Source organism: Salmo salar, chromosome ssa21 (genome assembly GCF_905237065.1).
Source record: "Salmo salar chromosome ssa21, Ssal_v3.1, whole genome shotgun sequence".
Taxonomy (NCBI): domain Eukaryota; kingdom Metazoa; phylum Chordata; class Actinopteri; order Salmoniformes; family Salmonidae; genus Salmo; species Salmo salar.
The window spans coordinates 42,641,744-42,656,113 of NC_059462.1; the positions used below are offsets into that span (position 1 = coordinate 42,641,744).

The 14,370-nt window shown below is 42.8% G+C and overlaps 1 protein-coding gene across 1 annotated transcript in view; it reads left to right on the forward strand.

Moving 5' to 3' along the window:
- LOC106582372 (inactive phospholipase C-like protein 1) overlaps positions 1-7,646 on the forward strand; it is a 130,568-nt gene extending 122,922 nt beyond the window's left edge. Inside the window, 3 exon segments of the mRNA XM_014165430.2 lie at positions 3,309-3,384; positions 3,958-4,067; positions 4,263-7,646. Of these exon segments, the coding sequence (XP_014020905.2) occupies positions 3,309-3,384; positions 3,958-4,067; positions 4,263-4,457 (381 nt within the window). The 3' untranslated portion in view covers positions 4,458-7,646.
- Positions 7,647-14,370: the final 6,724 nt, after the last annotated feature.

Consider the following 14,370-nt stretch of genomic DNA (forward strand, 5'->3'; position numbering starts at 1 on the left):
TTTACTATTATAAAAGTTTGATTACCTTTTGTTGTCTTCGTCAGAATGCACACCCAGGACTGCTACTTCAATAACAAATGTTGGTTTGGTCCAAAATAATCCATCGTTATATCCGAATAGCGGCGTTTTGTTCGATGCGTTCCAGACACTATCCGAAATAGTAAAGAAGTGTCACGCGCATGGCGCAATTCGTGACAATAAAATTCTAAATATTCCATTACCGTACTTCGAAGCATGTCAACCGCTGTTTAAAATCAATTTTTACGACATTTTTCTCGTAGAAAAGCGATAATATTCCGACAGGGAATCTCCTTTTCGGCAAACAGAGGAAAAAATCCCAAAGGCGGGGGCGGTCGGGGTCACGCGCATAAGCCCGTGTCCCTTGATCGGCCACTTGAGAAAGGCGATAATGTGTTTCAGCCTGGGGCTGGAATGACGACATTCTGTTTTTTCCCGGGCTCTGAGCGCCTATGGACGACGTGGGAAGTGTCACGTTAGAGCAGAGATCCTTAGTAAATGATAGAGATGGAAAAGAAGTTCAAGAAATGGTCAGACAGGCCACTTCCTGTAAAGGAATCTCTCAGGTTTTGACCTGCCATTTGAGTTCTGTTATACTCACAGACACCATTCAAACAGTTTTAGAAAATTTAGGGTGTTTTCAATCCATATGTAATAAGTATATGCATATTCTAGTTACTGGGTAGGAGTGGTAACCAGATTAAATCGGGTATGTTTTTTATCCAGCCGTGTCAATACTGCCCCCTAGCCCTAACAGGTTAACTGACCCACAAGAATGGAATGGTCTACCGTATCAAAAGCTTTGGCCAAGTCAATAAAAATAGCAGCACAACATTGCTTAGAATCAAGAGCAGTGGTGACATTATTTAGGTCATTTTAAGGTTGCACTGACACATCCATAACCTGAGCAGAAACCAGATTGCATACCAGCGAGAATACTATACACATCAAGAAAGCCAGTCAGTTGATTATTGACACGTTTTTCCAACTTTTGATAAACAGGGCAAAATAGAAATTGGCCTGTAACAGTTAGGATCAGCTTGATCTCCCCCTTTAAATAAAGAACGCACCGTGGCTGCCTTCCAGGCAATGGGAACCTCCCCAGAGAGGAGAGACAGGTTAAAAGGTCAGAGATAAGGTTGACGATGACGGGGGCTGCAACCTTAAACATCTGACCCAGATATTTTTTGGGGGTCAAGTTTAAGGAGCTCCTTTAGCACCTCGGACTCATGACTTCCTGCAGGGAGAAACTTTGTAGCGGGGCAGGGGAAAAAGAGGGAGGAGCATCGGTGCGAGTCGCATTAGAAGGGGTGGGAGATGAGGAAATGTTGGACAGGCAATGAGGCATGGCTGAGTCAAATAGGAATCCTGACTTTATCAGGTATCAAGGTAAGACCCAGATGCAAACCCTGTCGAAGTAACAATGTTTATTACAGAAACGGGCAAAGGTACAGGACGGCATGCAGGCTCAGGGGCAGGCAGAGTGGTCAGGCAGGTGGGTACAGGGTCAGGACAGGCAAGGGTCAAAAACCAGGAGCATGAGAAAAGAGAGACTGGGGAAAAGCAGGCGCTGACCCAAAAACGCTGGTTGGCTTGACAAACAAGACAAACTGGCAACAGACAAACAGAGAACACAGGTATAAATACACAGGGGATAATGGGGAAGATGGGCAACACCTGGAGGGGGGTGGAGACAATCACAAAGACAGGTGAAACAGATCAGGGTGTGACAGACTTAATGAAGTGGTGATTAAAGAGCTCAGCCATGTCAGTAACAACCACATCATCAACATTAAGGGACATGGGCAACTGTGAGGAGGAGAGTTTATTCTCCAGGTCTTTAACCGTTTTCCAGAACTTCTTGGGGTTAGACCCACAGAGAGAGAACTGCTTCTTAAAGTAACTCACTTTGGCCATCCGGATAGCATGAGTTCACTTATTTCTCATTTGCCTGAATGAGAGCCAGTCAGCCTGACTATTTGAGTGCCGAGCCTTTTGCCAAATGGAATTCTTGATGTGGAGTAACTCTGCCAGATCACTGTCGAACCAGGGTCTAAACCTGTTTTTAATTCTCATTTTCTTTATGGGGAAATGAGAAATAACAATATCACTGAAAATATTTAAAAAAGAAGGTCCAAGCGTCTTCGACAGAGGGGATCAAGCTGATTATATACCAATTTACAGAGACCAGGTCATAAAGGAAGGATTGCTCATTAAAGTTATTTAGCAAGCGTCTATGACAAATCAGGACAGGTGGATTCACTGAGCTGCCATTGGCATGCAACAGGAGTAGGTGTCACACTCGCTTGGGAGAAGATTTTTTCTTTTTTTCGGGAGGCAGATTCCTTGTAGAAAATCCCAGCTAGCTAGCTAACAGAGCTAGCAAGACTCTGTCCACTGTTTTTTCCACGTGCTAAAGGAGGTCTTTAGCTAGCTGTATCTCTTCAGTTTTGGTGAATGTGTGAATTGACCAAGATTGTTTGGGTCGGGGACAGCCCTATAACACATACGTTATGTACGGCTGGTCGCGGGAACGGAACCCACTATACTGGCATTACAACCATGATGCTCTACCGTGTGTGTGCGTGTGCGTGCGTGCGAGAAATTCGTCATTGTTTGTCTATCTAAGGTCTAGGCCAGTATGAGACTCAGACTGTAGCCTCCCCAATGTCTACATCACACCCCTCACCCTTCACACATGGCCTTAGCATCACTCTCTTCTTCCCTTCCATCTCTCCATTCCTCTTTCCCTCCATCCTTCATCTCATAATCATCCACCCCCCCAGGTGTTAAGCAGCAGTGTTGGGTCACAGATGGGAAGTGAAGGACATTAGTCTGTAAATACCACAGTGTGTTGCTCTTTGGTGCCTGAAAGCTTGTTCATTGGCTTACATTATATCATTTGTGTGTCTGTATGACTGACTCACTTTTAGCCAATATCTCTCCATTGGTTAAGTGTATGTGTTTGTGTCTGTGTCAGTCTGTCGGTTGGTCTGTTAGTTGGTTGATCTGTGTATCTATCTCAGTCTCTGTATATGTCTGTCTGTCCAGAGGCTCATCTTGTCTGTCTGCCTGCTTACCTGTCTGTCTGTCTGTCTGTCTGTCTGTCTGTCTGTCTGTCTGTCTGTCTGTCTGTCTGTCTGTCTGTCTGTCTGTCTGTCTGTCTGTCCAGGGGCTCATCTTGTCTGTCTGCTTACCTGCCTGTCTGTCCGTCCAGAGGCTCGTCTTGTCTGTCTGCCTGTCTGTCTGTCTGTCCAGACGCTCATCCAGTGTCTGTCTGTCCCTTCCAGATGATCTCAGCCCAGAAGCAGCTGATTGAGAAGGCAGATGCTGTGGAGGAGAGGATTGCACAGGTTCAGAGAGAGGGTGAGAGGAGGGGAGGAGGGGATGGACGGACAGATGGAGGAATATAAAATGAATATCTAACCAGCCATAGTAATAACAAACCCTGGATCCTATCTTCAGGAATCTAGCAGTGTGATGATAATAACTAACTTGTATCTAATAACTTAAGTGTTCGACTGAAGTGTGATTGAAGAGCTCCATCTTTTATATTGTATTGTGTACCCCTGTCAGAAGAGATATGCTGGCTCAAGTGCATTGCCCTATATGGGAGAAATGGAGAGAGGAAAGTAAATAGCTGGTTTTGATTTACCATACTAATAAACGTATATCTACTCCAGATGTCAGTCTAGATCATGAGCCTTAAAAGGAGAGAAAGTACTCAAATAAGAGCTTGAGACAAAAGGATAGCAATGGAAAAAGTGAATGTATTTTTATCCCTTGCTCAAGTGTGACATTTAATTGAGCTAAATTATATAATAACATTTTTCAAATTTAATGATATGGATTGTCTTTCTGTTACTTATTGCTAGCCTCAGCTCTCACTGACTCCTAATTTTCTCTCGGTCTCATTCACCTGTCCCTGTCTCGTCTCAGGAATGGAGTTTCATGAGGAGCTGCCTAGGCTGGGAGAGAAGGAAGGGCTGAAGGGACGCAAGCAGAGCAAAGCCCTGGAGAGTTTCACCTGGAACATCACTGTACTCAAGGTACTCATGGAGGCACAATACAATACACTTTGTCACCAAGGGGAAAATGTCTTGGACACATTTATGCTGCTGTATATTGTATAAACACCTACCCTCTCTCTTGCTCTCTTTTACTTTCTCTCCCCTCTCTCTCCCCTCTCTCTCTCTCTCCTTCCTTCCCTACCTCCCTCCCTCCCTCCATCGCTTCCTCTACAGGGTCAGTGTGATCTCCTGCATGGTGCCAAGGCAGACTCTCTAGATGCTCTGAGACAGTTGGCCCTGGCCTGTGAAGCCTGTGGCTTCACCTCTACCACCTCCTGCAGTCCCTCTGACCTCCTCTACACCCCTCACGGCAGGAGGGGAAGCACTCAGGAGAGGAGGGGCAGCACCCATGGCAATGGACGAATCTGACACACTCAACCTACCAGAGAGAGGGAGGGGGAGAGAGGGATGGAGCGGAAGAGATGGTGACACCCCCCAAAATCCCAAACTACCAGAGAAAGGGAGGGAGGGGTGGGGACAGAGAGAGAGTGGAATGGTCTAGAATAGAGGCCAGAGCCTATCCCTTTATCCAGAATAAAGTAGCAAGACTACTGAAGAATCGTTGCAGTAATTTGACAGCCTTACTTTGTGTTCATCAGTCCTGAGGCTTTTTAACAAAACATGAATGTTCTTACGTTACGTAAAAAACACGTGTGCTTATTTAACAATGTGAACTTGAACTTAATATAACTTTCTCAATTTCTTTCTGATGGAAAAACATGGACTAAATGAAAACATTTTCTAAATTGTTTTTTTTTCTCCCTAAAAGGGAATTGTGATTGTGAACACAAAACATTGTTCTGCTGTGAGAAGTTTTTGCTGTGAGGAAGAGTGGTGGTGACTTTTATGTTTAAGTTCTTTTCTCTGTGGACCCTGTACACTGAACCTAATGTTTGGATTTTGCTCAACTCACCATTTCTGAGTGCAGTGGTTTCAAGAACCTGTTTAAGTTCTCCTTCCTAACATTTCAAGCCCAGAGAGTCTATGGAGGAGTCAATTACATTTTCCCAGTAATTCACAACCACAACAACAAGCACCTGTTATCCTCTGTTAGCCGGGGTTGTCTGCCCGCCTGAAGACTCTCCAGGTAGCCTAGTGGTCAGAGCGTTGGGCCAGTAACCGAAAGGTTGCTGTATCAAATCCCCGAGCTGACAAGGTAAAAATCTGTCCTTCTGCCCCTGAACAAGGCAGTTAAGCCTCTGGGCGCCGAAGACGTGGATGTCGATTAAGGCAGCCCCCCCACCTCTCTGATTCAGAGGGGTTGGGTTAAATGTGGAAGACATATTTCAGTTGAAGGCATTCAGTTGTACAACTGACTAGGTATCCCCCTTCCCCACATGCATCCACCTAATGTATCCCTCGGAGGAACTGATGTAACGCTGTTGATGAGAGCCCATCTCGTAGTGGATACAACGGGGGGCTTTCATTCAGGGATGGAGTGACGGGTGACCCCCCTGTCCAAGAGGACATGCTGAGTGACGATTGATTGATAAAATGATTGATTGATAGATGTGTATTTCCCTACTAGAGGACATTATTGGCATGGCTGTGTTACTATGAGGGAATTATGGGGGCCCCTTTCTCTATGTGTTGACTGAAAGTATGTGCTGGGTTTATCCCAGCTTAAAAAACTCACTCAGCTAAACACTGATGTACTCTGACAAAGAACATCAAAAATGGAGCCACTAGGTGCTACTACTAACCTCGGTGTGTTTTTATGCTTGCTCACTTCTGATGGTGGAGTGTGGCTCAGAGGTAAACATTCCGTTTGTCATTCTAGCCTGGGGTAGGAGGTGATGCACCGTCCCTACAGTGATGTTCATCACACACAGCAGTAATGTTGGAAGGATAATATAATGCTGCATAAGAAAGGCTGTTAGCTAAATGAAAACTCATGCCCCTTATCATAGAACAGGTACTAGTTATAAAGCCTCGGCCTCTCCATTAACCCTTTATGTGTACTTTTCAACAAAACGACAGATGAGTCGTTCCACCAAAATAGTCTTTTGTATTTTTTGGGTAGAAATTGTGCACCAATATTGAATTTCAAAAGTCTGTTATATTAAATGAAGTGCCCTTTAATATAGACCACATGGAGAATTCAATATCTTTATAAGTTGTAACGTGCCAAAGTGCCAAAATTCAGCATTTTGACATGTCCCTTCGTGTACCCTCAGTTACTGCTAGGAAGATTTGAACCCACTTAACCCCAACATTTCTCCTAAGCTTTCAACATCATTATAAAGTCCTAGTTATTTTGTTGCTTTGACAAAGTCAATTCTGAAGATTATTATTGGTTTAATGTGATTAGTAATTCATTTACATCTGTCCCTCATTTTAAGGTCAATCCTGTTACCTGAACTGAACTCTTTTTAAAATGGTGAAACTATTCCTTTAAAAAAAAAATCTAAATTGAAAAGAAACATTGAACATCTAATAGTCAAATCATAGTGTAAACTCAGGTGGGCTGGTTCTATTCTTTTTGGCCATTTTCTGGTGTTTTGTGGTGGAAAACTGAGCGGCTCATGGATAACGCGTCAACCCTGTTACCCATAGATAGACAGGCTAGAAATGTTTTAGCAATTTAAAGCTTGCATTCACTTGCCCCTCACAACAATCTTCCATTCCCCCTGTCACAAGGTGATTCATGACTGATTTAAGATGGAATCGTCAACCCTGTTAGTCAACCCTGTTACTTTATTTGGCACATAATAGGTACTTTACTATAGTAATGTTTTTATTTAAAACCTCTTGAGATGGAACGACCCAGATACAGAATACAAAAATTCCTGTCTAGCCTAATCTGCTCGAATGGTGTGTTGATGTTTTTTGCTGTGTTGAGACGCTACAAATCTTAAATAAAACCTCTGATCTAACAACACTCTGGTCCAGCGCCATAGTTCTTTACTATAGTAACTCTCTGTAAACCTTAAAGACCATTTAGCAAGTTACATTTGGTTACGTTTTTTGAATAAAAATAGAACAACCCCCCCATGGTGTGACTTATGCCGCGTTCAGAACTACTGGTGCGTCCAAGACAACTGGGAACTCTGGGATTTTTTTTTACGGTCATCCAACTCTACATTTCTAGTTGGATACACTGGCATCTTTCTAGAGTGCCGACTTTCCGACCTGAAGATCACTAGCGTCATGATTTGACCTGGTTTGACCTCGAGTTCCCGGTTGCCTTGATAGCCCCATTATACCGTCCCTTATAGCAATGTGTGTACGGGCTACGGCTGCATCCAAAAGGGCACTCTACTCCCTACATAATGCATTACAACCTCTGTCTGTCTGTCTGCTATCTCCTCTGACCGAGCATTCAAACAAATGTTTGTTTTGTCCCGTCGCCGTACACTCTTGTCACAGTATGTTGTCTTTGTAAAAACAAATATAGAAGAGGATTTATTGAAGGGGATGACGAGTGTTTTAGAACTAATAAATATTATATTAAATGGCCCTAGCTTTCATTTTGAAAAGCTAGTATGTTTTCTATCTGATTACTAATGTCACAGTTGTACCCTGACTAAATAAAACAATATTTTACTGACCATTAAATCGCCTCGTCTTCTTTCTTGTCTTCCATCTAATCATCATGAAATCGTCACATTGGTTCTTTCTAAAACATTCTCTTAGAAAAGGAGGGAAAGAAAGATGCATTTTGAAGGTAATGAGTCTAAGCCTTGGTTTTGATGGTCAGTAGTAGTTAGGAATAATAGAGGTGTAGTTTGCCAGAACAGCCAGTAAGTGGAGGTGTTTATCAAGAGAACGAGGAATAATCCCTAGTAGGCTACTGCACTGAGCCCTTTCCTCAGGGTCACTGCTATCCCGAGTACTTTGGAAGTCCCTACCTTAAACCCTAACCTTAACCCCTAACCTAAACCCTAACCTTAACCCCTACCCTAACCTTAACCCTAACCATAACCATAACCATAACTCTTACCTAACCATAACCCTTACCTAACCATAACCTTAAGCATAACCCTTACCTAACCTTAACCATAACCCTTACCTAACCTCAAGCCTTACCTAACCTTAACCATAACCATAACTCTTACCTAACCTTAACCATAACCCTTACCTAACCATAACCCTTACCTAACCCTAACCATAACCCTTACCTAACCCTTACCTTAACCATAACCATAACCCTTACCTAACCCTAACCATAACTCTTACCTAACCCTAACCATAACCCTTACCTAACCCTAACCATAACCCTTACCTAACCTTAACCGTAACCCTGACCTAACCCTAACCATAACCCTAACCTTAACCATAACCCTTACCTAACCCCTACCCTAATCTTAACCCCTACCATGTCTACTTCAATGGGGTAGGGACGTCGCAAGGATACCGGATAGCACAGGCCTTTTCTACAGTAAATAAGACTAAATAACTGTCAATCTTTCCTAAATGTCATTGAATGTTCAATACTCAACCTTGGCTGCTAAGTAGACTGATTTATTTTCATAACAAGCTTATAAAGAGTGATGGTAATTATATTTTAGGCTACACTTCAAAAATAGACTATGTTTTAATCCTACAACAAGAATCAACTGGCACGGGCCTGATGTCATAGAGAAGTGATGTTTTCTTTCAATTCTATCTATCTCCCTCCCTCCTTCTCTCTTGGTCCTGTCTCCCTCCCTCCCTCCCCCTCCCTCCCTCCCTCCCTCCCTCCCTCCCTCCCTCCCTCCTCCTCTCTTGGTCCTGTACACTGGACGATGTCTCAGGGGTTGTGTGCAGCAGATGGGAGGTAATGGAACTCTGTGGTAGTGGAGGAGACATGACAGGCCTGTCAGCTCCTAATGCAGGGGGAACATATGGCTGCTGCTCACCCTAACACCACCCTTACACACACACACCTTCACTACCATCACCACAGGGTCCCCGGCAGGGCCCTTTAGCCTGGGGCCACTAGGGGCTCCACAGAGCCATGCTGGGGCCTCAGAGACACACAGCACAGGAGACGCCCCCTTATATTTTAAAAGTGAAGGAATAGTGAAGTATAATGTGTATTCCACAGCTTTGAGGCCTAGTGTTAACTCCTGAGTTGGTCTATGTGCTAATAGTCTGTCCTATATATGACGAGGTTGTGAAATAGGGAATGACAGAATCTGAATGTTGGTGCAAGGACCTACTGAATGTTCAACTGTCTTGAAGCATTCCCACTGGGCACACCACGTCATTTCAACGTGGAAATGTGGGTAATATTTGTTTAAAACGTTGATCAATGAGATGTTGGCCTTTATTCACCCACTCAAAAATGACAGCAGTAAGTTTGTTGAATTCCAATGTGTTATCACTATGCTTTGAACCATCTAAAAGCACAACAAAGTTCAAATGGCAATACAATGTCAGAGTTTTTTTATTTCATGTGTTCCACTGTGCTTCATCTAACAGCACAACCAAAGGAAAAAAACAAAGGATTGCAGTTGAGATGACATAAAAATTACATAGTGCAAGTCATCAATGCTGTTTGCGATCCTGTGCAGATTAATATAGCAATTGTGAAGATTTCCACAGACCTGGGACCTTTGCATGCTATCTTGAACATATACCTACCTTTCTATGATGACATAAGACATTTATAGTTACAGTAACCTGGAAGTGGCCATGGATGTGTTACTCATTCTAAGGTTGAATAAATACTGTTACATTAGTTTGTAGGATAGCCTTACGTTTTGGCTCTTTATTGTATTTCAAAAGTAATATTGAACTGTGTTTGGGTGACAACACAACCAAATATCAACATTTAAAAGAGATGTATCTAATGCGAGGATAGTTTCATCAGAGCCACAGGCTGAATCCTATACCTTAAATGTAGACTCGGCGATATGACCTAGATGCAGAAAGTAAACAGCACAGTAGTGGGTCAATTTCCGCAACAATTAAGAGCGTTGACGCGCAAGGCTCAACTTCTCCCCTGTTTTGGTGGCCTGGCTACCACACCGTGAACAGCGTGAAGCGAAACCGTGCACATGCGCAGATATCGTGTGTGACTGTGTAAGAGCGAAGTCTTGCATCTCGCTCATCTCAATATCTGCCTGTTGGTTGTGAACACAACCAAATATCAACATTTGAAGGAAATGTATCTCTGACTTTATAATTCCAGTTTGACTACAAATTAATCATTTATATGTTGGATTCAAGTCTCCATCTCAACTAAAAATATAAGTTTAAGAATAGGACTAAATCAAATCAAACTTAATTTAAAGTGCATTTAAAGTTTTATTTAGTCTTATTCTTTAACTTAGATTTTGGGTTGAGCTGGAGATGGGAATCCAACATATCAATTATTAGTTTGTAGACTAACTGGAATTAAAGCCAGACTAAGTCAGTGGTACAGATGGAACTATGTCCATCTTCCAGTTCCATCAATTAATAATAGATATGTTAGATTTTTGGTGGAGATGGAGATGTAAATCTAAGTTAAGGAATAGGACTAAATCAAATCCAACTTGATTTAAAGTGCATTTAAAGTTAGATTAGATTTAGTCCTATTCTTTAACTGATTTTTGAGATGGAGACGTGAATCCAACATATTATTAACTTGGAGAAAAAATGTGAAAATGAACCAAAGCTTGAAACCCTAGGCCTATATGTGTTGTCCATTTTAGTTGAACCTTGGGTTGAATTTAAAACAACAGCTGTTGATGACTTTGCAAATGCTATCAAAGCTAAACTAGGCTGGGCTTGGTTAAAATCCTGGATGGAGACCAAATGGATAGATGCAGATAGATTGACTCTCCAGGAGGTGCTGCTCAGCCTATAGTTTTTTTCTGATCACGGATATAATTTGAAGATCTGACATTGTTTCAATGGTGCAAATTCAACATATTTTATACAATATTTGTCTATGTTGAAAATTGGTTGAAATGTAACCCATTAAAACCACAGTTTAAGTTGATGACTTTTTTCAAATCCAATGTTTTTTTCCACGTAGATTCAACGTCACAATATATTGACAAATTATGTTGAAACGTTAGTTCAACCAATTTGGCCCAGTGAATTGATATCTAAATTATCGCTTCATCAAATATACAAGGCGCTAAAAACTAACTACCAACCAATGAAAACACTGCCCATTACACTAGTTGCAGCGCAGAAAGCTGTTGTCACGAAAAGACGAAGCGAGCCGCGTCATACAGCGCTAGAGCACCCGTTTATTTTAGCTTGGAGAGAGAACCACTTGTAGTTAGTTTAATTACAGGCTTCCAGGAGAAGCAATTTCACCGTGATTGAGGTAAGGAAAAAAAGATCACCCCTTAAAAGTCTGTAAATTGCATCTTATTTGTCCCTCTTTTAACTACAACAAAAGACACGTTGACAATAGCGCCGCATGTCCCCCCCATAGAGAGCGCGCAATGACCAATTACCAGATCCATTATCTGGGCTGTATTAAGATGACATTGAGGAGTGACGCGGGAGCATTTGATTGAAAAGTTTCTCAGATAAAGTTTCCTTCAAAGCAGTGGTTTACAGACTATTAAACCTTGATGTTCATTAACCTCGTATCTTTCTCCATCCTGCTTTACCTCAAGTTAGTCTTCCCAGACAGTTTCCCTCTCCATTTTTAGCCTGTCTAGTTCTTTTTCTTCTAAAATATGAATATCAACGATAACACTTTCAGATTGATATCCTCCCTCACACTAGACCAATCAAAAATACAATTGAGTGTACAAGCCTCACAGCCACTTCAACTCATCAATGTAGTACTATAACTGGACAGATTTATCAGCATCTCCTCTGTCTGATAGACTCCCCAAAGCATTTCCTCCTGACCCCTGAGTCTGAATAATGACATGATCCATCTACCTGGGGATGTAGGCTATATTACACAGTGAGTGACTCCTTATTTCAATCCCAAATCATATTCTATTGTGTGAGGAGGCAGAATGAGCGTTGGGGGGAGTGAGACGTTTTAGTAATTGCCAGTGAGGATGAGTTTTGCATCTCCCTGACCCCTCCCCTTCCTGGGTGCGTGGACTGCATCCCCACTGACTGTAGGATACCTGTGCAATCAGACGCCACACAGAGGTATTGTATCATAATCACTATCATTCACATGCTCTGCCCAGCTCTCTTTCCTCTGATTTTCTCCTCTCCTTCATTATCTCTCTCTCTCTCTCTCTCTTTCTCCATTCTCTCACTATCAAACTCTTTCTTTCATCAGCTACTCTCACTGTCATCTCTCAACTTGCTGTTTTCTTTCATCTGTATCGCTGTGATAATTTTGTTGAAAATGTGTTTCTTCTCCCAAGTGTTACTTTAGATGTTTTAAACTGCAATATGTAACTTTTTGGGCGACCCTACCAAATTCACACACAAGCACGTCTAAATGCGGTAGATCTGTTCTATGTGCACTATTTCTATGCTTCCCCTCAATCATTGTATTTGTGGTTATGTAAAATATATTTAATGGCAGTTTAGATGGTACAATGATTCTCTACACTATTTTTTTAATTTAACTAGGCAAGTCAGTTAAGGACAAATTCTTATTTACAATGACATCCTACCTTGTCAGCTCGGGGATTCGATCCAGAAACCTTTGGGTTACTGGCCCAACGCTCTGACCACTAGGCTACCTGCCGCACTATACTTGCTTGTTTTGTCACATAAACTGAAATTTGAATTTTAGCAAGCTGGAAATGGCGGAGCGATTTCTGCATAGGAACTGTCAAATGATATACCTTATCTTTTTCTATATTTCTCTCTCTTTTTTTCTCTCTCTACCTCGCCCTAATTGTTCTCTCTCCCCTTGGCATCTCTCTTTCTCTCGCCATCCCTCTCGCTCCATCTCTATGTATTGAGGAGATAGGTAGTGGTTGTTGTTAATGGCCCGCGCTGCTTTAATTGCGTCGTAAATGTTGCAAACAGGGTTCCGACTGTGCGCTTAATGAACAGGTACCACTCCATGATTATGGCAATCTTAGCCCCCTCAGGCCCCACTCTATACCACACACACACACACACACACACACACACCGTCCCTGGCCCCATAAAAGTACAGACAAAGGCAATTTGAGCAGGGCCTCTGCAGGATACTGGTAAATGAAAGAGAGAGAAAACAAAGGGAAATGACAGGTCCCCCTGGAGTCATTGTGAAAGATGAGCTTGGGAAATGATTGCTGGTTAGTTTATCTGGCAGCGAAGCTTCAATTCATGTGTGTGTGTCTAACTCACATCTTATCACACGTGTCATCATCAAATCGGTGTCTTCGTATTTAAACGTCCCTTTCCTCCTTCTCGATTTTTTGTGAGTTCTTCATTCTGTTTTTAGAGGTCATTCTATATATCACATAATTCAGTCTCCATCCCTCTGCTCCCTCTCCCCTCTTCCTCTCCTCCTCTCTCCCTCCATCTGGTGTGTCTTGTCTATCCTGAGGCAGGAGTCAGAAACACTTTCTTTACAGACTGCCGACGCTGATTCAAGATGACAGCTACCGCTCACACACACTCCCATTCACACACACACTCCCATTCACACACACACACTCCCATTCACACACACTCTCCCATTCACTCACACACACACACACACTCCCATTCACTCACACACACACTCCCATTCACTCACACACACTCCCATTCACTCACACACACTCCCATTCACACACACACACACACTCCCATTCACACACACTCCCATTCACTCACACACACACACTCCCATTCACACACACTCCCATTCACACACACTCCCATTCACACACACTCCCATTCACACACACTTGCACTCCTGCATGCACACGTACACATGCACATCACACAATTATACATTTTTTAAAGCTAGTTTATCTAATCTAAACCAAAGATAACTTCTCCAGAATTCTACCGGAGTAGGGGGATTGGATGGAGGTACAGGGTGGAGGAAGGTGGCAGGGGCAGGGAAGCAGGTCACAGTCTAGTAGTAAGAGTGGAGAGAGACAGAAAAAGACTGCAGTGCAGGCAAGGCAGTGGGACTTGGAGCCGCCTTGCCCTGGGCAGACAGACAGGCCCACAGATCTGTTCTGTTCTGTTCTGCTCTGTTCTGTTTTGATCTGTTCTGATCCGTGCTGCTCTGTTCTGCTCTTATCTGCTCTGCTCTTTTCTGCTCTTATCTGTTCTGCTCTGCATTTATCTGCTCTGTTCTGATCTGTTCTGTTCTGATCCCTGCTGCTCTGTTCTGTTTTGATTGTATACATATCTGGCCATTTGTTTAAATGTGCCAATTCCTGAATAATGTGTCTCATAGTCTCACAGGCAGGCAGACCCAGGCCCCTGTAGCAGCCTACAC